Here is a 23,172-nt window from a genome sequence, read left to right as displayed (position 1 = left end):
ATAATAGCTATATGCCTGATTGTTTATCATGCAAAGTTACAAAGAAGGCAGTAGGCATGATATATTGATTGTGAAAAGCATATGTTAAAGTCAATAGGCATTTAAGAGGGCTTTAAGGGTAGACTGATAATACTCTGCATTAACGTCTACAGATATGTATTTTGCTACATGGTATCTCACAGATTACCATAGTAAGAACATATTTTGGAGCTAGTTACACCCTCTGACAAACCGTTGTATGGAAGATTTGTGTTCTTAGAATCCTCATTAGGCCCACTCTGGAGATATAGTGTTTGCCAACTGTAATTTTGATACTATGTAATTTTAAGATTGAATGCGTGATGGTTGCCTTGTGGGAAAGCTTACACTCAATACAGGATGCCTACGTTTTTACTTAATTAATGATAAGAGATATAGACATCATTGGTTCATTAGAAACAATATTTCTGTTGCTATAGGTAAGATCTGTTTGTTATTAAAAGTTATGAGAAACACTTTAGGCCTCACATATTAATTGTGAGTAGCATATTTTGAAATCAGTATGTATATAAGGGTGGATTGTTGTTTCTGTAGTAAAGCCTACAGATAGGTATTTTGTTAAATGAAATGTCACAGATTATATTTGTAGGCAATGATTTTGATGTTAGTTAATGCCTCTGACAAGCCCCAAGGCAGGAAGATTTGCATTGTAATAATTCTTGGTAGAATCTCTCCTTAGCTGTCTGACAGGATATTGTAATAAAACAATCCATAAGTATATGTCCATATAGGTACATAGAGGGTCTTTGGGTCTGCTCTGTTATGCCCCTCGTCTGTCTCATTGTAATTTACACTCTGCTTCCATCCATGACGGCATCAGTCATTGGCTCTCTTGCATTGTGAATGATAGTATTTTCTGATTGAATGAGTACAGCCATCGAACATTGGTGTGCTTCAGTCTCAAGACAGGTTTGCCAGCCCTTTAGTTTTGATTTCTCTCCTTTTATACTTCCCCTTTCTTTTTTTTCTTTCTTCTCTTTTAATTTTATTGTTCTTAAGAGGATACTACAGATCTCCAGGCTGTGCTAACGGGTCATTTATTTGCCCCTCGTTTCATCTGTAGTGTGCCTCGTCCCACGCGTCCAATTCCTCTAAACAAAAGGATCATTAAGGTATGTTGTTGCCCACAGTTTATTATTGTTTTACCATTCCTAGATTGCCAACACGTTGGTTCTAAATGTGGTGGCCATGCTTAAACTTTAAAACAAGATAGTCTATTTACATTACCTTTGCAACACATACACCCACTGCTATATTTAGCTTTGTTATTGCAACCATTAGGTCCTCATGTTTAGATGAAAGCATGTTTCTTTTTTCTACAAATATTCGTTTACTTTTTCTTGCATATGTTGTTGAGTTCATGTATGTTTAACTGTGGTTGTGGTGAAAGCAAGAATCAATCATTGGATGAATGAATGGATTCATGAGTGCAAAGATAATGACAGAGTGCATGTATGAGGGCTTAATGAGTGCCTAAACCCATCAATGACACAAAATGCCCTTTCATTCAGGAGCAAGAACTATTGACATTGCCAATGCTTGTTTTAACATTACAGTGCAACTAATGCACATTTGGTTCCTGCTGGTGTTCTTTATCTTGCGCAAAAGCATAAAAGCTCTTCCTGTTTGTGATTTGTTAAGCAATATCAAGGTTGACAGTGTGAAGATCTCTGTTCCCCAGGTAAGAGAGTAAAACATAACTCTCTTCTAAGCAATTTTCTAAAATGAAAGCAATGCTGCCAGTTGGATGAAGGGGTACAAACACCCTGAGGTCAGGTTGCACGGGCTCAGTGGTTACAAATGCAATTAGCTGCAGTGTTGGTGCACAAAGTGACACTTCTCAGCCTGGGCTAAGGTGAATGGAGACCACTTTCTAAAAATGTTCTAGAAATGCTGGGAGGACTCCGTATACCCCTGACTTGTGCACCGGGTGTGTTTTTCCCCAATGAAACATTTGAACGATATGTAATAAAGTGCACAGTTTAATGTCCACAGAGACATTTATATTGATTATAACTTGACAGATTTAATGAGAATATTGCACAGCAAAGTTTTTTTTAAATGAGATGTTTAAAAATACAATCAGGAGGTGTCTACAATGTTACAGAGTATACTGTAATTCTCCTTCACGTAATTTTTGGAAAGTTTCCAGAAACTGGTACATGTTGGAACACGATGCGCCAATAACAACTGTAAAAAGACAATATGCGTTAGATACAGATAGATGTTTGGGGAATCGTTCAGTAAAGGTGTTGCCTAATTGTATATTTTACAGTGGTAATACAGAGCAAAACACAGTTTATGAGAGGGATTTGATGGGTTTCATTTACTGAACAAGTAATTTGTCCAAACTGCATTAAGATTAAATGCAAGCGTTTTACGCAGTTTGTATAGTTCGACCCTGGCCCTAGAGCTCTTTAATGTGCACCAAATTACATCGCACAAAGTCAGATATTTTTTTTTCTGCAAGATGAGATTAAGGGGCATATTTACTAACATTTCACGCAATGCAGGGGAGCATGCAAATTTGCTGTGCTGCGTTGCGTGAAATGGAGAGAGCAGAAATTCACCATATCCACTAAATATGGCGCACTTATGCTCCCTCCTTGCATTGGGGCACTTGCAGCTGCCAAGCGCCAATGTAGGCACCCTTTGCACCTTGCTGCAAGGGTGCTTATGTTACGAGCATGATTGCTTTAGTACAGGAAGGGGAATTCTTTTTTCTATGTGTGATGCGGAATGCATTACCCAAAGAAAAAGAAAGTAACAAGGAGAAATAAAGATATTTCTCCTCATTACGCCTGGGTTGGGAGACACACCATTGTGGTGTAATCCCAGGTATACTGACCTTTGTAAATCTGAGATTGCGTCACAATCCATGGGTGAATGTATGGGAATTTCCATGCTCCACACATGGATTGCCTCCATGATGCAAAGTAACACAAGGCAGCTCTATGTGCTGCCTTACCTTAGTTTGTATAAGCTAAAGCAGGCAAAGTGGCTTTGCGTGGCTTGGTAAATGCCAGATAAGGACTTGCGTTGCCTTGTAACAACTAAGCAGGTCCTTAGTAAATCTGGGCCTAAGTGATTTGCCCAGTAGCACATGATGTTGAGTTGATGCTGGGACTCGAATCTGGCTCCTTATGTCCAAAGTCGTAAGCTCTGGCTGTTAGACCATATCTCCTTCTGAAATCATCATTGGATAAAAGTCTTCCAACAAATATGTTTTGTAAAAATTTGCCCCAAATGGGGCATTTATAGTCACATTTCGGCCATAAGAGACTTGGTCCCAAAAGCAATTCTAATGGGGACTTGGGAGTGGTTGTCAAAACATTTATGTAAATTCTAAACAATGCAACCAGAGACCAAATCAAATCATAATATCTGGCTCAAACTCTGAAAAATGCTTTAGGTAATTTAGTCATGGAGTCAATCTTGAACCTGAGCCTGTCTTATAACAATTTTTAAAGTATTTTGTTGGGGGTGTAAGCAATGCCGAGACAAGATGGTGCCTGGAAGGCAAGCGTCCCACAAGAATTATGCGAACAGACAGAGGATACATATACTTCTATTTGGCCTTCTTGATGGGAGCTAGAGAAATACTCTGGAGCCAGGGTGGGGAGCAGAGCTGTGGTGGTCATCTTGTGTTCTGTTGGATCGCTCTGCAGAGCGAAAACAAGACCATGTTCAATTGAAGAACAATCCCAGCAACAGTACAGGGTCAAGAGCAAGAAGAGATAATCACTGTCACTCATAGCAAAGAAAATAGAAAAAGCAGGGAATAGGCAGTACTCCCTGCTCAGTTGCTGGTTTCTTATGCCTGGGAAGACACATTTATTGAAGAACATGACATCTGCCAGGGTTGCCACCAGGCCACATCATTTTATCCTATAATAAACCAGGTGGTTAAGGAGGGTAGGCAGTGCATTACTATGAGCTCCCCCTTGATGGACCAAAAATCCCCATGCTTTTATTTGCTGATGATATCCGTCTGGTTTCCGAATCCCTTATGGTTCTACAGTCCCTTTTAAACAAATTTGTTGATTTATGCATCAGAAAGGCTTTAATAATGAATGTGGAAAAGTCAAACTTAATGGTGTTTAGTCCACATAAATGTGTGAGAAGCAACTTCACCTTAAACAACTCCAGTCTGGAACATGCCGATGTGTTCCCCTTTTTAGCGATCAATTTGTCATCTCCCATTTCTTGAAGACACAGACCTCCAGAATGAGGCACTTCCTGAGACAAAGGGCGGGAGTCATGGCCCCCTTTGCTACATATGTCCCTAGCATTAGGAGCACATCAAAACTAAAGGCCTGGCAAACCTGCCTTGAGATTGAAGCTCACTCATTTTCAGGTGGATATGCACATGTAATCTGAAAATGCTGCGATTCACAGTGCCAGAAAGCCTCCCTTTATGGAGCCAAACATTGGGGGTCACTCAACCTTGACAAATCTGTTTATATGGGAGAAAGAGTTCATATGAGACTTCCACCAGATTCTCCAACGTTTACTTTGTATCTAGATTTGGGAAACTAGAAATTGTTTCAAGTGCCAAACTAAGACCCATCTTGTATTAAAGAACAGTCTGGTGCACACTGGAGCTCGCCCACGTTAGGGCTGCACTTAATGAAATTTATGGTCTTCCAGGCAGCAGAGCCTTGGGGTGGTTTGGGTATGTCAGGAAAATGCTGTGACAAATTGATCTCTCAAATTTTTGGGACCACCCCAACTTGACTACATGCAACAGTGCCTTAGATGTAAAGTAAGCATACAAATTGTGGTGTGAGGCAAGGCATCTGTCCAATGTCCAGAATGATAGCCTGACTAGGTTTTTTTTCTGTTCCAACATGTGCCTAAATGTGGATTTTTGTAGATGGCATTACTCCAGCCTTAGCCAAAACTTTGTACTTTTAAATTCAGTATGGGAATCCTGCCATTGAACCCTTTTATCTCTAAATGAGGCGCATCTTACTTCCCATTGCCTTGCTGTTAATTTTGTATTGGTGGTATTGAATATACAGTAACATTTTTATTTTTCTGTCCAGCATATACTGCTCCAAGACACAAATGCTTGCTGCCCCCCTAATAAGAGCCACAAGTGTCAGTAACTTAAAATCTGCTCTGGAGACACTGAAAACTTCCACACAAAGTGCAACTGTGGTTAGTTACCTTTTCATTGCTTTGCTCTCCACATGGCAGACTCTTGGCTCATGATGACCTTTATTCTTTTATTGTTCTATATTTTGTGTGTATTTATTATTTTATCCGTTGTACTTCTTTGTGTTTTATGTGATATTCCAGAACTTTTATTTTGGTTGATTGATTAAAGAACCCAAAGGAACAATTTCTATCTTCAGGTGGCATGAATATAGACTCATCCTGTCATACAATAGTCAGTCTCCTCACGTGCTGAATCGATTTGAAAGGACTTTAATGACAACAGCCTTTAAAAGAAGCCAGTTTTCGCTCCAGTGAAGGGGCATGAGCAATTTCTTATAAAGCACCCAGCAAGTGAATCGTGAAAAGGCAGTGACCCTTACATTGCTATGTGGGTGATCTCAGCTTAATTGTTAGACACCAAAGACAAAGGCAACAGCACATAAGAAGTGCTTAAAGGAGATCTGGGGCAAAGCACAAAAAGGTGTGTAAGATTCAGAAAAGAGTCCAAAATAACAAGTCCTGACATGGTGGCAAAAAAGAGTGACAATCCCAACATTTTCACAAAGGAGGACTTGATGACATCCCTCTCTAAATGCCACCAAAAGATCTCTGGGACATTTACTTCTCATATACAGTCTCTGAAAATGAAGATGGCAGTTTAGCTGGCAGACCTCAACAAGGAAAACCAGGCCACTAAAGAAATGATCTTGGCTAACAAAGACTTTGGGGCCCATTAGAATGGCAGGGCGATCCGCCCGCCATCCTTGCCGGAATGACCCCCCGCCATATTAGTATGGCTGGGGGTCCGCGGCAGACGGAAAGACCGTCCGCCGATTTTCCCCCCCGGTTGCCTTCCGACCGGGGCGGAAAAGGGTTTATATGGTGGCGGTGTCTATCAGACACCGCCAGCCATATTACCATGGGCATTTTCCAATGCCGCCATGGAAAGGCGTGGGGAGCCTACTTTGGGGGCCCTTTGCGGGCCCTCAAGGACTCCGGGGGGGGTGGGGGGTGCACATGGGGGGTACCTATGGTACCCCCCTGCATTTCAAAGGACAACGTGGCAGGCATCGCGGTGCCTACCACGTTGTGCTTTGAAATGCACAACATGTATTTTTGACATTGCGGCGGGCGGTGCTTTCAGCACCGCCCGCTGCAATGTTTTAAAATACATGATGCGCCCGCCACTGTGGCGGGCGCATCCTAATTCCCCCCACGGGACCCCCGCCCTTATGGCGGGCGGTCCCGTCATCCTAATGACCCCCTTAGTTGGTAGGATCCAGGATACGATGACTTGAAAGGCAGGTCAAGGTAGGGACAATACCAGATTCTGTAATTTAAGAGACGCAGAAGGTGCTCACACATCGGAAAATACTATACAGATTGATCGCACCTATCCTACATGAGGACCAGAATTTTATAATCCATATTACGCAAGCACTTTGAGTTGTAGCTCCAAGAGAAGCCTCGGAGCCTTCACCTTGAGTTATCTTGGTGAAATTGGAGCTTCCCAGTTGAAGGACAATGTCATCAGAGCGATGGGAAATCGAAAAGGGTTACATTCAGAGAAATTGTAGTATCGCTATGACAGGACCTATCATGAAGCATACTTAAGAAGCATTGCACCCATCACCTGAGAACTTCACAGGAGACAGACCACAGAGATGGACTTTACCATATACATTATGGTTTCAATCAGACTCTAAAACATATATGAGCCACACTGTGGAAAAATAAAATGAAGCCCTACTAATGATTGATGCCTCCAAGTCCACAGCATCCCATTAAATGTAAAATGCAACACAGAAACCAAAAGAGAATGCCAGTTCACCAAGGAAATCCATGCATAAAAATTGAAAGTAGACTTTGTAAGCTATAGATGGCAAATTGACTGAGCGGAGTTAAAAGTTATATGTTTTGTTGCATTCCCAAGCATACATTTTTCATTAAAATTGCAAAGGCCAACCACCTAAAATGCGGAAATTAGGAAGCAGGTGCAGGAGGATCTGGGGAGCATAGGCACTGGAAGTAGGGGAGCTGGGGGTGCTTTCTGCAGCACCACCAAAATAAACTTGCTGACGTAAATGAGCAATAAAGATGTCTTTATGTTTTCTTTCTATTTTGTCACATTCACAATATGTGCAGAGACAGAGGTCAAATGTCAGGCTATGTCTTCTGACAAATTGCAGCTTATTCTTTTAATATAGAAAATGGTGTTTACTTTTCATTCTCTGACTGCAAAGTCAGAGAATTTTGTAAAGCAAATGATCTAACAATCTTGCTGCGACACAGGCAGTGGCTGTTGTAGTGTTGTGTGAGTTAGCAATGATTGAACACTTGTGGCTCCTGACGGACTCTGTAGAACTGTGGCGTAAGCGTTAGAGCATAGCAAAATGAATGCAGGCTTAGAATGTTGAATTCTCGGTTACATGCAGATGTATAAAGACGTGTTACTCTAAGTTCTGTGTGTGGCGTAGTCATTGATGAGTACCCACGCTGGGGAGGATGCTATAGCTATAGGATGTCAGTTTTGTAATACCTTTTGAAACACAACATTTAAATACCTGTGAGTGAACCAGCCAAATACTTCACAACACATCATCTGTTAGGAAAGCACAAATGTAATCCTATAATTTTTGTAATTCTGAAGTGTGATGATAATAAGGATGAAATAGGATAATGCAAACCAAGACACTTTACTTGGTGTTCTACAAATGATAAACATTTGTTGAAACTGAATTTCCACACATTATTTTGTATACGCTATATAGTTTTATCAGTAAAACGGCATGCCATTGCCCATTTTGTTGTCATTTTAAAAGAAAAAGTGTTTTTTTTAAAAGACAATGCACTGACACACCCTGCTTCAGTAATATATCTGTGGCCGTGTGCTCTAAAATGCACCACTGGCTACATACCACACCCTTACCACTCTCCTGCTGAACTGGCATTTCTCATTTGCTATGCTTGCTCTTAGTGTGATGCTCGAATTTTTAACAATCCCTATGACTTTGGTGATGTAACATTGATGCCAGCAGCCCCACTCTGAAAATTATTAAAGCGCCACTGCTGGGGAGCAAGTTTGGTTACCGTGCATTTCACCTGATGATGCATCTAATCCCTTCCCAGGAGGGTGGTTTTCAAATTAGATATGTTAAGTTCTTCATCTCAAGTTGGGAAGGTTTATGTGTGAGGGAAGGAAGACAGGGTGCCTACCCTTGGAGCTTGTGGGTTGTGATGGTTGGACAATCTGGCACACTTTGCACATATCTTCCACGAGTTAGTTCAGCTGCAAATAAAGGAGCTTTTGTAGCCACACAGCTATGGAAAAGATAATAACCTGGAATGTCAAAGCTTTCAATTCCCCCTTAAAAGACATAAATATGGAGAGTAATAAAAACTTCCTGAAACAATCCGGATCCAAGTTATCTATTTCCTTAAACTGGCTGTTTCAAGTTTGCTGAACATACTCTATCCATAGCAAATGTTTGCTATAGCAGAGGCAAAAAGGAGTGGGGTTATGGTAATATTACATAGAGGCATCGACTTTAAGGTGAAAAAGAGGTCGTATCAGACTCCAAGTACACAAGATTTGGCAACACTTTCATAGGTCATACTCATAGTAGCTACAGTAGATAAAGCTTGGTGCACCCAATGAATTCTGCAAGCCATTATTAGTACAAAGATAGGCGTGATAGCACTTTGAGCTCATACAACGCTTACATGAGAGGGTGACATGTTTGAGGCCTAACAAAATGGAAAAATGGAGATTAGATAAATAATAATGCTATGGGGGAGGAGGGGATAGCAATCTTAGCTACATACAAATGAAACGTAGGACAGGAACATTTCCTCTTGAACTTGACTGACAATGTAAAAGTATATGCCTGTGAAATGAATATGGGTCATAGACATTAATCTGGTGCCATAGCCCACATTAGATGGTCATCCACAAGACAGATATCTTTAGGGAACAAAGCCAAGTAAAGTTGACGAAAACGACAATAATAGGGACTGCTCCACATATGGCCTGAATTGTACCACTTGAACAAGAATATACATACTTTTCACACTTTCATAGGTCATACTCATAGTAGCTACAGTAGATAAAGCTTGGTGCACCCAATGAATTCTGCAAGCCATTATTAGTACAAAGATAGGCGTGATAGCACTTTGAGCTCATACAACGCTTACATGAGAGGGTGACATGTTTGAGGCCTAACAAAATGGGAAAATGGAGATTAGATAAATCTCTTTTAAAGAAGGTATCATGCTATAATTCGAAAATAATGACACAGTAAAATTCTCGCCCAGGACCATATGGGATTCCTTTATGGCAGTTATTAGAGGCCACGGCATAGCAGCACTGATAGAGAAAAAAGAAAATGGATTTTAACTAGATGGAAATTAAAAGCAGACCTAAAATTGGAAGAAACAAGGTATAAGTCTATGGGTTATCTTAGGTCCCTTACATCTCTAACTTCCGTGCGGGGCCAGCTCCTTCCTCCAACAAAGGAAAAGCCTGAAAAACTCTCCTGTGCTTGAAACAAAATTTTTACAAACAGACCAGCAAGTCTTACACTTTAATGCATCTTAAAATGTCTGTGACTAAAAACAAAATTCCTAATGTAAAAATGTCTCAGACCTTTGTCCAGCAGGGTGAGCAAGCGAAATGAGAAATCTTTATAGAATATTATAAGTGCCTCTATGTTGCAGATTCCATAAACCGGGCAAATCAAAAAGCCTTCCTATCAATGGTTCGGTGGCCCACATTACCTCCTTAAAGAAGTGGGGCCAAAGAATCAGATGACTTTTGGAGTCTAATAAACCCCAGGCCCAGAAGGGCTGATAAATATCTGTTATTCACACTTTTGATCTGTAATGGTCCCAAAACTTGTAAAACTAACTCATTTCTCCAATCTAGAACAGTTACACCATCAATAATGTTAGCAAATATTACCTGTTTCATAAAGCTGGTTGTCCTATGGATTCCTGTGCTTTGTATAGGCCAACAGCTCTGCTGAACATGGACGTGAACATTTTTCCCCAAAAAAGTTTGGTGAATATACCCCATATGTCCCACTTTTTCAACACTTTCAACATGGTCAATTGGTCCTTAATGAGTCTAATGCATGATGTATTAGATTAGATATGAAGACCTTCATAGAAGTCAAGTCCTTGACTGCTAAATTAATTAATGATACTATGACGGACAGATTTTGCCTCACTAAAGGAGCAAGACATGGGTGCTCCCTTTCTCCATTATTATTTATTTTGGTGGTGAAACCACTGATGGCCAGTATTAGGGACTGGGGGTACAGAAAATAGATGTCTTTTTGAGGGGACCAAAATAAAATATTCCTCTTCGTGGATGACATTTTACTAACAATGATAGAACCAGATTTCTCTGTTAAAGCTGCGTTGTATGTTATAACAAAGTACATTGAAATCTCTGGGTTAAAGGTGAACCTGGAAACATCTGAGTTGTGAAGCTTTGGGTTAAGTCAGGCAGTGAAGCAACAAGTGGTCAAAATCCTATGTTGAAAATGGGCAAAAGAGGGGGGCGCTAAAGAGCCCAGAGCAAGATGGCCGCACCTTAGTGCTGCTCTGCTGGTCGTGACCACTATCCGCCTAATATCCTGCACTCCTGGCACCATCCATGGCTGCAATCGACATCTTTTGACTCCTGACCTGCAGGCTCACACTCTGGGAGCCGCTGTTTCACTGTTGGATGCCACTATTTGCGCTATTGCCACGAGACCTCGTTTACACAAGATGGCGGCCCCGGAGGAAACTGGACAGTAAATGCTCCTGCGGAGACGCTCTCCTGTCCTAACATCGCTGCTGGGGCTTACGAAGCTATCGGACACTATGATCCTGCCTGACGTCTGGACTGTTGCGGGCGAGCTGGGTGTGGAGAGGCTCTGTGCATGCTAATCTCTGCTTCAGGTTGGCCACCATTTCGAGCACTGAGATAACAAGGTGAGGCGGCTGCAACCTCTACCTGTTCTGGCGGCCGCTGAGACGGGGATGCGCTGGGGGAGCTGAATGAGGCGGTCTCCCTTGTGGCGGGTCTGCACATGGTGTGAGGTGCTGATGTTCCCTGTGCGGCCTTTGAGACTCTCCTGCAGTCCCGCGCATTGACCGCTGATTATTTCCCCATGTTGCGGCCTCTGCTCCGGCAGCTCGGAGCGCCTGCTATTACAGACATTGCCACTCCAGATTGCGAAAAATTGTTGCCTGACGCTGCCCAGTCGTGCTCTCAAGTAAGCAGTGATGTGCAATGCCACCCCATCCCATTATAGCCAGACTGCTGAACTATCGGGACCGTGACACGGCGCTCCGTCTGGCAAGAGAAAAAGGAAGTCTAAATTATCAAGGTATGAAAGTGCAATTGTTTCCTGATTTCACCGTTGCTGTACAGCAGGCGCGCCATGAAAGCCAAGCTGTCAAAAAGAAGCTGCAGTCTTTGCATATCCAATATGCGATGCTATACCCCGCTCACCTGCGGATTCAGCATGCAGACAAGGCACGCATTTTTACAAGCCCCAAAGAAGCACTTCAATATGGCTGGTGGATCGAACGTCAGGAATCAACGCGGGAGAGGGGTGCAGACTCTGACTCTAAGGGCTGAACACGTGAGGAAAACACTGTCTATTGAACTCAGTTGAGGTATCGCTCATGGTCTAAAGGGATTGCTTAATCTCTGCCCAGATTTTTTGGTACAGGTTGTGATGGTTAACCTACATCAACTTTCTGTTACATCTTCTTAGATGTTATGATTGACCAGAGCTTCTGAAAATGTTCGATGCACATTTTATACATTGGGTTGCATGCGGCTTTATGTTTGGGATTTGCTAAATGTTATTGCTAATTGATGGTTAGCCTGTCTCTTTATGTCCCGACTCACCCTGGTTATCGGGGCTGATGGCTACTAGTGACCCTCAATATGGGAATCCCCCCAATGCTATTCCTTTTGTTCGGGCGCCCATGGGCACCTTCGCACTGTTGGATTTTGGTTTCTTTTTTCTTTATTTTCTACTCAATGACTGCAAAATGCAACTGTTTAATTGCTGTTTTGTTCTATGGGGGTATACACGGCATGGTTATAATGCTGCAGTGGGTGGGGGGATTCGTTGGGGGAACTCTACTTCTTTGTGATAGCATTGGTTGTATACTACTGGCAGACCTTGGATTACTCATCACTCATTTTTTTAGGCAGTGACATCGGTTCACTCAGCAACGTCAATAGTCATGGCTTAGCCCACGAAATCTACAATTTCGTGGGTGAATTGGAATGTCTGAGGGCTTAACAATCCTAAAAATGTGCGACAGGTGCTCTCGTATCTGGATCGTCATCATATCCAGATCATCCTCTTGCAGGAGACTCATCTCATGAGGCGGGCGGTTTCCACTATAGCCACTAGGTGGGCAGGGGTGCGGCTAGCTGCATCCTACTCTTCTTATGCACGGGGAGTTATGGTTCTTATAAAGAAGGGTGTCCCTTTTGTGCCGATGTAGAGGAGGATGAGGGAGGGGGATATATAATAGTTCAAGGAACATTATATGGTATGAAGTTGGTCATCGTGAATTTATATGGGCTCAATATAGATGACCCTGTATTTTATGATACACTTTGGGGCAAGATCTACAAGCTGCCTCCCTCGACTCTCATTTGTGTGGCGAGATTTTAATGTAGTTTTAGATCCGGTACTGGATAGAGTATCTACAGTCGACCCTCCTCCCAAGAGAGCTGCTGCGTCAGTCCACGACGGTGTGTTGACTCTGGGGCTTACAGATATTTGGCGATTGAGACACCCTAGCTCCCAAGAGGGTACATGTCACTCAGATGCGCTTCAAGCGTGGTCCCGCATAGACTATTGGCTGGTCACGCAAGACGTCAGTACGTGGACTGTTCAGGTCAAACATTTACCTAGAATGCCATCTGATCACTCCCCGGTACTCCTCAGCATGATCATACCATCTCATATCCCGCCCCCAATTTCACTGGTGACTGCAATCGTCCTCCCTATTAGACCAGGACTACTGTGAAGGTATTCGGGAATCCATCTCTGACTATTTCTCCCATAACACGGGGTCTGTTCAAACTGTGGACACGCTATGGGAGGCTTATGAAGTGACTATTCGGGTGGCATGCATAAGTCTTTAGGCCTTGGTACTGAAATCATTGCGCGACACTATGACGGCACTTGAACGTGAGCTATATGACCTAGAGCGCCGGTATGATGCGGGGAAAGAACGCGCTACATTGGCACTTGTTAAAACAAAAATTGCTGAATACAATGAAGTGGCTGATCAGGAAATCAGATATATGTTGCTTCGCAGCAAAGCTCGATACTATGGAGAAGGTGGTAGGGCAGGCAGGGCACTGGCTAGTGGCATAATGGAGCCCCACAATAAAGCTTGCTTTGTTGAAGCAGTTGTTGCAAACGATACTATGCATTATGATACACCCGCTATCCTCGCCACTTTTGCGAATTATTATCCTGGGATGTATGCTCATCGGTAAGCCGCTGGTGAAGCCGAGCTTATGCAATATCTAGATGATGTTGCACTGGTGTGGCTCTGGTGTGGACAGCAAGAGTTTTTGATGCATCCTATTACCTTAGGTGAGATATGGGATGCCATTGTCGCACTGCCCAATGGGAAATGAGCTGGTACCGATGGGCTACCCGCAGAATTTTATAAGGAGTATATAGATTTATTGGCCCTATGTCTCCTTCAGGTTTATGAGGAGGCCTATGAGACTCAGTGTCAACCACCAACCTTGCGTGAGGCAGTTGTGGTTACGTTATTAAAGTCAGAGAAACCGCCGGAGACGCGTGAGTCTTACCAGCCTTTATTATTAATAAATACGGATGTCAAAATCTTAGCGAAGGTTTTAAACACTAGACTGAAGTTACTCCGCCCAGTGATGGTGCTCCCTGATCAATCCGGGTCTCATAATTTACAAACACTCTTTGCTGTCATGCACATTCTTGAGCCCACTCTACCAGCTGTTGCAGTGCTTCTGGACGCTGCAAAATCTTTTGATACCATCTCCAGGTCGTATATGTTTGCAATTCTACACCGGATGGGTGTGCCTTTTATTTTTACAAACTGGATCAAACTGCTCTAAACCAATCCTGTAGCGCGGGTATGAGTCAATGGTCAACTATCGGAGGAATTTCATATCCAACGCGGCACACGGCAGGGGTGCCCGCTGTCGTCCCTGCTTTTTGCGCTCGTACTCGAACCACTAGCGTGTATCTTGAGGCAACGCCATGCGCAGGCCAGACTACAATTTTTCCAACGTCCTTTGGCTGTCTCCATGTATGCCGACGACATGGTGCTGTACGTTCGTGACCCCACTACACACCTTGCACAACTCACATGGGAATATATCCGGTTTGAATGGTTCTCCGGACTGGTTATCAACTGGTCTAAATCGGTCATATTGCCCCTCACGGATAGCACGTACCAAATCGACCTGGACAACCCCTTGACATGGTGCACTGACACAGTTGAAATATTTAGGAATGTGGCTCCATAGGGATCCACAAGTTGTCATACAGTCCAACTATGGCATGGCTATCACATGTCTGGGGGGGCAGCTGAGCCGCTGGATTAAGCTTCTCCTCTCCTACGCGGATCTTATAGCGTTAATGAAGATGATAATCCTCCCGCGCTTCCTGTATTTATTTTTAAATATCCCCGTACCCTTAACACAACACTTTTTTGACACGCTTCGATCTCTCGTAATCATGCTGGCTTGTAGAGGTAAAAAAACTCGACTTAACTGGGAAACACTTATGCTTCCTTACGATCAAGGGGGGTTCACGGCACCGGACTTTCACCTCTACTATCTACTGCGCGCAGCCGCATTATGCCTATTACTGGCTGCAGGACCCAGGGTATATTCCACATGTCCCGGTGGAGGCAGGCACTGTACACCCCATACCGCCTAAAGCTATGATAGTCAACAAGCACACAGTCTTCGAGAAAGGGGAATTTGACAAAGTACAAACCACGTCCAGGGCCTGGCACAAGCTAGGAAAACGGGCACAGAAATTGCCAATATGCGCACCCGGCATGCCAGTATTACACCACTCAGCTCTTTCTGTCACTGGGGAAACTGGCACACTAAAGTCCCTGAATGACATGGCTATGGTAACAATGGAGGATATGTTCCCAGGGGGTCAATTTATAGAGTCAGCAACTATGACTGCCGGAGGCAATGCCACCACCATGCAGTTGTTTGTTTACACTAGGTTGCAATCCGCTATACGTGCGCTCTATCTGCAATTTCCTGCAGAACCACCGGCGCTTGAGGTGCTGCAACTTATATATACTGCCACATCTAGGGCCAAGCTGGTCACAAGACTATATCATGCATCACAGAGAGACACGGTTGCAGTGGACATGTCTGCACTAACTAAATGCAATGCCATCTTACCTGACCCAATTTCTGAGGTAGAGTGGTTTGGATGCTGCAGCCTGACTGGGCGGTCATCTGTATTACACTCCGGTACAGCTCTATAGGTGTGGGCTACGGGAAGCTGACAATTGCAAGCGATGCGGTGCCCCTTATGCTGATTTCTATCATTTAGCTTGGGACTGTCCAAAGGTGTACGCATACTGGACGTCTGTTACACATATTTTACACTTGATGGTAGAGTTGCCCATAGCCTGCACTCCACAGTTATGCCTTTCGGGCACGGTCGCTAATATCAAGGCGTCACAGGGGCAGTTTGAGGCTTCAGCATTGCTCATAAACGTAGTCTCCCTGGCCTGGGGGGGGTGGGGCAAGCCTGAAACCACTACTACACTATGGTTGCAGGATCTGGCATACTGTCGGGACCAGCTCACGTGCTATGCGGAGGAATTGCCTGCAACTTCGAAGCCAGGTGATATTTGGGGCCCACTCACTGCTTATCTATAAACAGTGGCTACTGTCTGATGCTCGGTACTTTTGCAGGTATGCTTTGCCCTGTAGTATTACATGACGCACTTTATATTACTGTCAAGTCTGTGTATGCTTGTACTGCCAGACTTTGTACATTTCCCATCATGCCAAATGAGTTGTTTATCGTGTCTATGCCATGCCAATGCTTTGATCTGTAGGAATGTACTTTGTTTTTTGCTTTTGAAAATTTACAAATAAAATAATGAAAAAAAACAACAAAAAAAGAGAAAATGGGCAAAAGAGACAATAAAATACTTAGGTGTTTACATAACTATAACAGTGGGGAGGTTGTATGCTACCAACTGTCCAAGCCTCCTCTCTCCCATCAAAGCATACTTATTTATTATTTATTTATTTATTTCACCATTGCAGGCATCCTGGCGCTGACAAAAATCCATAAAGAAGAAGCGCAAGTGGATCGGAGAGGGGGAGGGGAGCATGTTAGCCGGGGAAAAGCCAAGTTTTAATCTGTTTTCTGAACGGAAGGAGTTCATTGATGTGCCTGATCTCGCTAGGGAGAGTGTTCCATAGTCTGGCGGCAGCCACCTCGAAGGATCTGCCTGCGGCTCTGACCTTCCTAAATCTGGGAACGACTACCAGTTTGGCCTCAGATGAACGGAGCAGTCTGGTGGGAGTATACCAGGCAAACCTAGATTGTAAGGGGGCTGGGCCGGAGCCATGAAGGGCCCGAAGACTATACACAGGGCCTTAAATTGAATCCTCTGTCTTACAGGAAGCCAGTGTAATTTTGCCAAGGCAGTTTACTTAGGCAGATTGCAACTTCTGTTCATTTCGTAGTTAGGCAGGGTAACCATTTTGAAAATGAATGTGCTGCCCAGACCTCTGTCTTTATTTCAGATGCTTCCCACTTTGGTACCTAAAAAAGACATGGCTAATCACCAGGGGACAATAAACTGTATGTGCTGGCAAGAAACCTAAAATGTTTAAGTCTGTATTCTCAGCTGCAAGGAATTCAGGAAACTAGCACTACCCAATGCCACTCAGTATCACCAAGCAGCCCATTTTCCGCTCCATTTCAAATGGTCTCTCAGGGAGATTGAGAAGCATTGATACATATGGAGTCAGAACTACTGGACCAAGTGCCATGGGATGTAGCATGGTTTCCTAGAATACCCCGGCCACAGGTGGGTTATGTGTTAGTCACTCTTCATCCAACATTAGAAGCCTGTGGCAAAGTTACAAGGGCCCAAGATATGTCATCCTTATTTTCCCCGTTTACACCATTTGTCTCAAATGCCAACTTTTCTCCGGCACAACACTTGGGAACATTCACCCAATGACACCAAGAAGGGTTGTTTAATGCTGAGAGACCAACTTCTTAAAGGGGATATTAAACCCTTTGAGAAATGCAAAATGTGTCTTGAATAGATGAATCAAAGCACATGCATTACTTTCAACTCTTACATTGATCCCATCCCACAGAGGACAAGATGGCGGGAGCAAGGGAACTAACCTCTTTTGAAAAACTGCTGATCATCTACACCTTCAAATGAATTGGTTTCTAACATATACTCTGCTTTATTTGAAGCAACCCCCTGACCAAACGGTCTTATATGAGGAAATGGGGCATGACTCTAGTGGAAAACATGCATTTTCGTTGCTGCCTAGAGTTTTGTAAGGGCATTTCCAAACGGAGTCCTAATATTCAGAGCAGAGAAAACTTGAATAAACATATGACCCTTTAGTATATAAACCAAATGGCATAAAAGATTATGCGCGCTGAAATAGGTGGGAAATGTTGATGTGATTGAGGCAGGATGGAGGTGTGCTCCATATTTGGTAGTGTTGTCGAGGGTTGAGACCTTTTTTTGGAAGTTAATTTTAATCCAAATGAAAGGTGTCATGGGGTATCAGTGCCGCCAGTTCCAGCAACACTGCTTTTGGGAAGGGAACTTGCAACTTTCAAAGAGGTATACAGTTCTGAGTGGAGACTAATTGTAAACATGTAATTGGTGGCAAAACGGCTAACTGCCCTGAAATGGAAGATGAAATCTTCTCAAATTGCGCATGAATGCGTATCCAAGCTATGGTATTTGATTGTGACAAAAGATAGTTGTGGGTTTTGTTTGATCGGTGTGGTGGCTTGGGTGGGGAATTTGAAAAATGAAGGAAGCATTTGCTACAATATTCAAACAAGAGCTCACCAACTTTGGCTTGCCCTAGGTCACTCTGTTCCGTGAGACTTGGAAATGACTATTAGGGAAGAAGCGTAAGATGGGCATGGTGACATGATGACATGATATAGTGAATTTGCGAAGCATTTAACTCTAACCTGGTTATTACTGAGTCTCTTACTACTGTGAATATTCATAGCTCTCTGGGTGGGTGGGGTTGCCACTGAACAACATAAATTATGTACTGTATTAGGTGTAATAAATGAAAGAGGCTTGTTTTTACTTCTGTTTTCAGTCCAATACATTTCTTGTGGAAAATAAATATTTCAAAAAGAGGTCAAATATAAATCTAATATGCGTGACTTCTCTGTGTTTAATAGCAGAAAACTGTTTAGTTGGGTTGAGTGCGCCCACATTAAACCAAGGAGTCAACCGTATCTTGCACTTGCTACAAGAAAGTACATTAAAAGTGAAAACTTGAGGATAATATTTTGCCTGTTTGACCAGAGCAAGTTTTGCCAGAGTGTGAAACGTGAGGTAAATTGTGACCAGTAATTTGTGTGCAATATTAGTTCAAAGAAAATATCCAACTTTCTTTATCTCTGCCAAGCCCTAAGAAAAAACAGCATCATTATTTTGAAGCTCAGACTTGTGTTATATTGTACCTTTATATTTCTTAAGGGCACTCTTGAGTTGATGTGGAATATAATTTGGGATATTTTTATGCTTTGCTTTTTGCCGTTTTAATGGTGTCCTCCAAAGATGGGTTACACATGGAAAAGAGTTTTTTGACTAATCTGTTTATATTTACACTGGCACACAAACTGGTCTCTAATTAACTGATCTGTGAAGGTGTCAAATTGGCAGTCCAAAATAAGTCTATACAGAACCGTTATGTATGTATCAATATCTTCATCCATTTTTTGTTTACATTTAAAAATTGCATGTCTAAGTATAATTAGACTGGGTTTTTATCAAACCTGTTCTGAAGCTTATTTACCGCTTACTGTTTCTCATCAAGAATTTCACCCTCATCTAACAATAAGACTGGTAAGTGCAAAAAAGTAGATCTTCCCTTAAAATCCAGTGAGTGGAAAAGTAGAAACTTCTTTCTCTCTGCCCTGAATCTGGAATAAGTTTCAAACGCATCAAACCAAATTGACCACCTGACTAGAGGATCTCCTGGTGTGTCCTAAAAGATGGTAGTGGGGCCACCGACTACAATATGACAATGAGCAAGCAGAATATAAAAACTGTACGGATTAAAAATAAAATAGCAGACCCATAAACACTTGTTAAATGTGCAAACTTTAAAGACTACCTGGCACATGCATCAAAAATGCCATTTGCGATTCCTTATTAGAGAAAAATAAGGATTCGCTAATAAGGAATCGCAATTAGCCTATGCATGTAAGAATCACTAACAAAATAGCGATTCCTAGAAATTCCTTAATTGAGACTCGCATATTGCGAGTCGAAATTAAGGAATGGCTTCCCATTCATAGGAATGAATGGGAATTGCATGCGCAATTTGCGAGTACCCTTTAGGTACTCGCAAATTGCGCATGCAATTTCAAGGGTGCAAGGGTGTCAAAAGGACACCCTGTGGCACCCCTGAAATTTGTATGTGCACCCATATTGCACACACACATGCAATCATAATTAAGGTAATCACAATTTTGAGATTACTTAAATTGTGATTTTTGCTTTTGGGATGATGCATCCCAAATGCAAAAATACCGTTAGCAAAGGGGCAGATTCTGAGAATCTGCCCATTTGCGCCCGTTTTTTCCTTTGATGCATGTGGGCCTACATGCTAAACACCAAAAGTGTTATTCACTCCATCTAGTTTCATACAACATGACGTCTTGGTAGTCATTTAGGGCTCTAAATCTGTTTCTTGTAATGGGTTGCACTAAATAAATACTTTAATTAATTAATAAATACAATTAATATCAATAATTGGTAATGATTCACAGTTATTCATATCATCCGTTAAAAGCCCAATGACTGAGGTTTGTGCCCATACTCATATTTCGCTACTTATAGCACATAGTTGTCCATAATACCATATCCAAATGTCTACATATTATCTCTCCCCCAAGAAAACATTATTGTATCTTTCAGGATAAATCTTTGATTTAGAGAAGCAAAGGCAAAAAGGCGTATTAATTTAACATGTAAAAGCTTTTCTTACATGCTCACTTTGCTTTTAAGTTACTTCCATCAATAAAGTAGAGGTCCTCCTCACCCATACAATGTATATGCCCAGAGTGCTATTAATTTATGACATATGTAAAAATACATTACATTTATCATTGTAAATGTGCGTAGGGTAACTGAAACCATTTGTTCCTATTGGCAATCGAAAGTTTCAAAAATACAAAAACAAATATTTAAAATAGGTCAAGAAAAAGGTACTTACATAATTGAACATACAACATACCCAAAATATCAATACACAATTCACCCCAAGCAATTAGTAGTTAACATATCTAGAACCAGCACAAAACCATACAACAATCTAGCCCTAATACCAAAACATGACATTTCCATATTAGCACTCACACTTGAGTAAACAGAAAAATATATGCATGTATAATTTTAACTTGTCCATTACCTCCTAACGAATCAATCATATGTGATGATATTTGCTCCTCCTCCCATGATGCAATAGTTATTTCCCTATCACCTTTACCATTAGTTAGTAGCTCCAAACTTGCGAGGACCCTCAAAATGGTGCTACTGTGGTTTTGCAGAAGTACAATTCACTTACCGACAACAATGTGAAAGTATTGATTCTCATAAATACAGTGAGCTGCAGTAAGAACAAAATGTTGGTTCAGAATCGTTCCTCCACAAAATACTTGGTTAGTCTTGTTAATTAGTTGAGCCTATGAGGAAAAAGAAATGGTAACTAACATGACATAAAGGAATGAGCTTTTCAGTTCCATACAGTCACTTTCAATAGAGTAAGATTGATGATTGAAATAGAAGTATTAAATGATCTAAACTATGGGAATTGGTCTTTGTTTTGCTATTACTGTGCTCTCATTTAAAGTCCTTCACAGAAATGGTATCCAGTCAGTGCTGCTTTGTAAGGTGGTTGTTACACCTTTTCAATTTCATGCATCTCTTCTGGCAATATAACTCAAGTATTATGATATGACATATTAGCAACATTTGGTGAAAAATGTTAGGACTACTTCCAAAGATGTGTTTATTAAGTTCCAGTCATAGAGAACAATGACGGAAAATAATCCAAAGCTGGATGTTTGAAACAGAACCAAAACTCTGAAACAGAACCAAGACTCAGTTTTCATCTGGGGTTTTTAAAAAGTGAATTTCATGTTTTTAATGCTGTACTCAATGTTCAACATCTTCTGTGCACAGTCTTTAGGCATGCTCAGCAGGGTTGGCCTCAGGTACTGGCTTTTGGCCAGGCCCTATGCTAGCTCACAACCGGTACCCAACCCATGCTGCACACAGACTTCCTTGGTTGTGCACAGTGGCTTTTATTTACTTTTTAAAATGGCAATAATATTTGCCATGTTTTCCTAGTTTTTTTCTTTTAGTGAAAAATCATGAGTTATATGAAAATAGCACATTTCAATAAAAATGTGTGCCTTTTTTTGCTGTTCGTTAAATGGCTGTCTCAAAATTACAATTTTAATTGAAATTGCGATTTTAGCATCTTGAATCCATTTTCGGGAGGGGGGGGGCGATTTCAATACATTTTTCCACCACTGTGGGCCCCTCTCATGCTGTTCCCTATCACTGGGGATTTTTTTTACAGTGCAAAAATCACAATTTTAAAGATGGATCAAAAAAATCCCCTTAACAAAAATCACAATTTTAAAGATGGATCAAAAAAATTCCCTTAACTACTCTATCTCATTGGAGAAAAAAATTCAAATGTGATTAACAGGTTTCAAAATTTTCTGATTCACAATTTAAAATGACAGTGATACACAAAAGTGTCAACCCCTTTACGCTCACTGGCAACTTTTTTAAGCACTTCTATCTCAAACACTACTGGACAGATTTTCGCCAAGGAGAGCACACTTTCTGAGTACAGTTATACTTTCATACCAAGTTTAGCGTAAATCTGGACAATTTCCTATGGAAGCTAAAATGGGAAAACACAACTATTTCACCCCAAACTAAACCTTTTTTCTCCTATCCGGATTTTTGGCAAAATTGGCATGCCTGACATTAGCTGACTTTAGCTAACTGTGAGTGCCAATTGTTTAGTGAAGATCCTTGGCACTGGGTCAAAAATTGTAGGCAAATTAAATGTGCATTTGCAATAGAATTAAATATTAGTTAACATTACAAATAATAATATAGAAATACACACACACACACAGTTAGAGAATACAGAGAAGTTAACTGTGTCATATCGTCCTATATTGCCATAAGTGGTCTGAAGGCAATATAAACCACAAGGCCGGAGACCGAGTTGTTTGTAAATGAACGTCTCCTGATCCCAGAGATGGCAGTATAGGATCATATTACACATCTTACTCATGCATTTTTCATGTTATGTGATTTAATAATTGATTTTAGTATCCTTTAAAATTATGTGGAGCTTATGAGTGTCATCCTCAGTTTCATTTTTAGAATTCATTATTTGTCAGAAATTGCAGGTATGCCTGTCAATGTTTTGAGAAATGTGTGTTTTATGTTGAGGAATCAATAAAGTGCTAAAACTATTTATGTGTTTTCATGCAACATTGTGTACTATTATAAGTAATATTTTAAATGAACAGCAACATTGGAAGGGAATAAAAACATGTTATCTTAAATGTACCTTTTGTTTTGTAGTACATTGACACTACAGGGTAGATTTAACAAAACTGAAAATGG

General features: G+C 41.6%; 1 protein-coding gene across 2 annotated transcripts in view; it reads right to left on the bottom strand.

Annotated features, from left to right (window-relative positions):
• Positions 1-23,172, bottom strand: part of LOC144772977 (coagulation factor X-like) — a 381,158-nt gene that overhangs the window by 33,998 nt on the left and 323,988 nt on the right. For both annotated transcript variants that reach the window (XM_078657701.1, XM_078657700.1), the window contains one exon: positions 21,080-21,197. In XM_078657701.1, the coding sequence (XP_078513827.1) occupies positions 21,080-21,197 (118 nt within the window). The remainder of the gene's footprint in view (positions 1-21,079; positions 21,198-23,172) is intronic.

Source organism: Lissotriton helveticus, chromosome 8, assembly GCF_964261635.1.
Source record: "Lissotriton helveticus chromosome 8, aLisHel1.1, whole genome shotgun sequence".
In the NCBI taxonomy this organism is placed as follows: Eukaryota; Metazoa; Chordata; class Amphibia; order Caudata; family Salamandridae; genus Lissotriton; species Lissotriton helveticus.
This window is presented reverse-complemented; position numbering and strand designations above follow the sequence as displayed.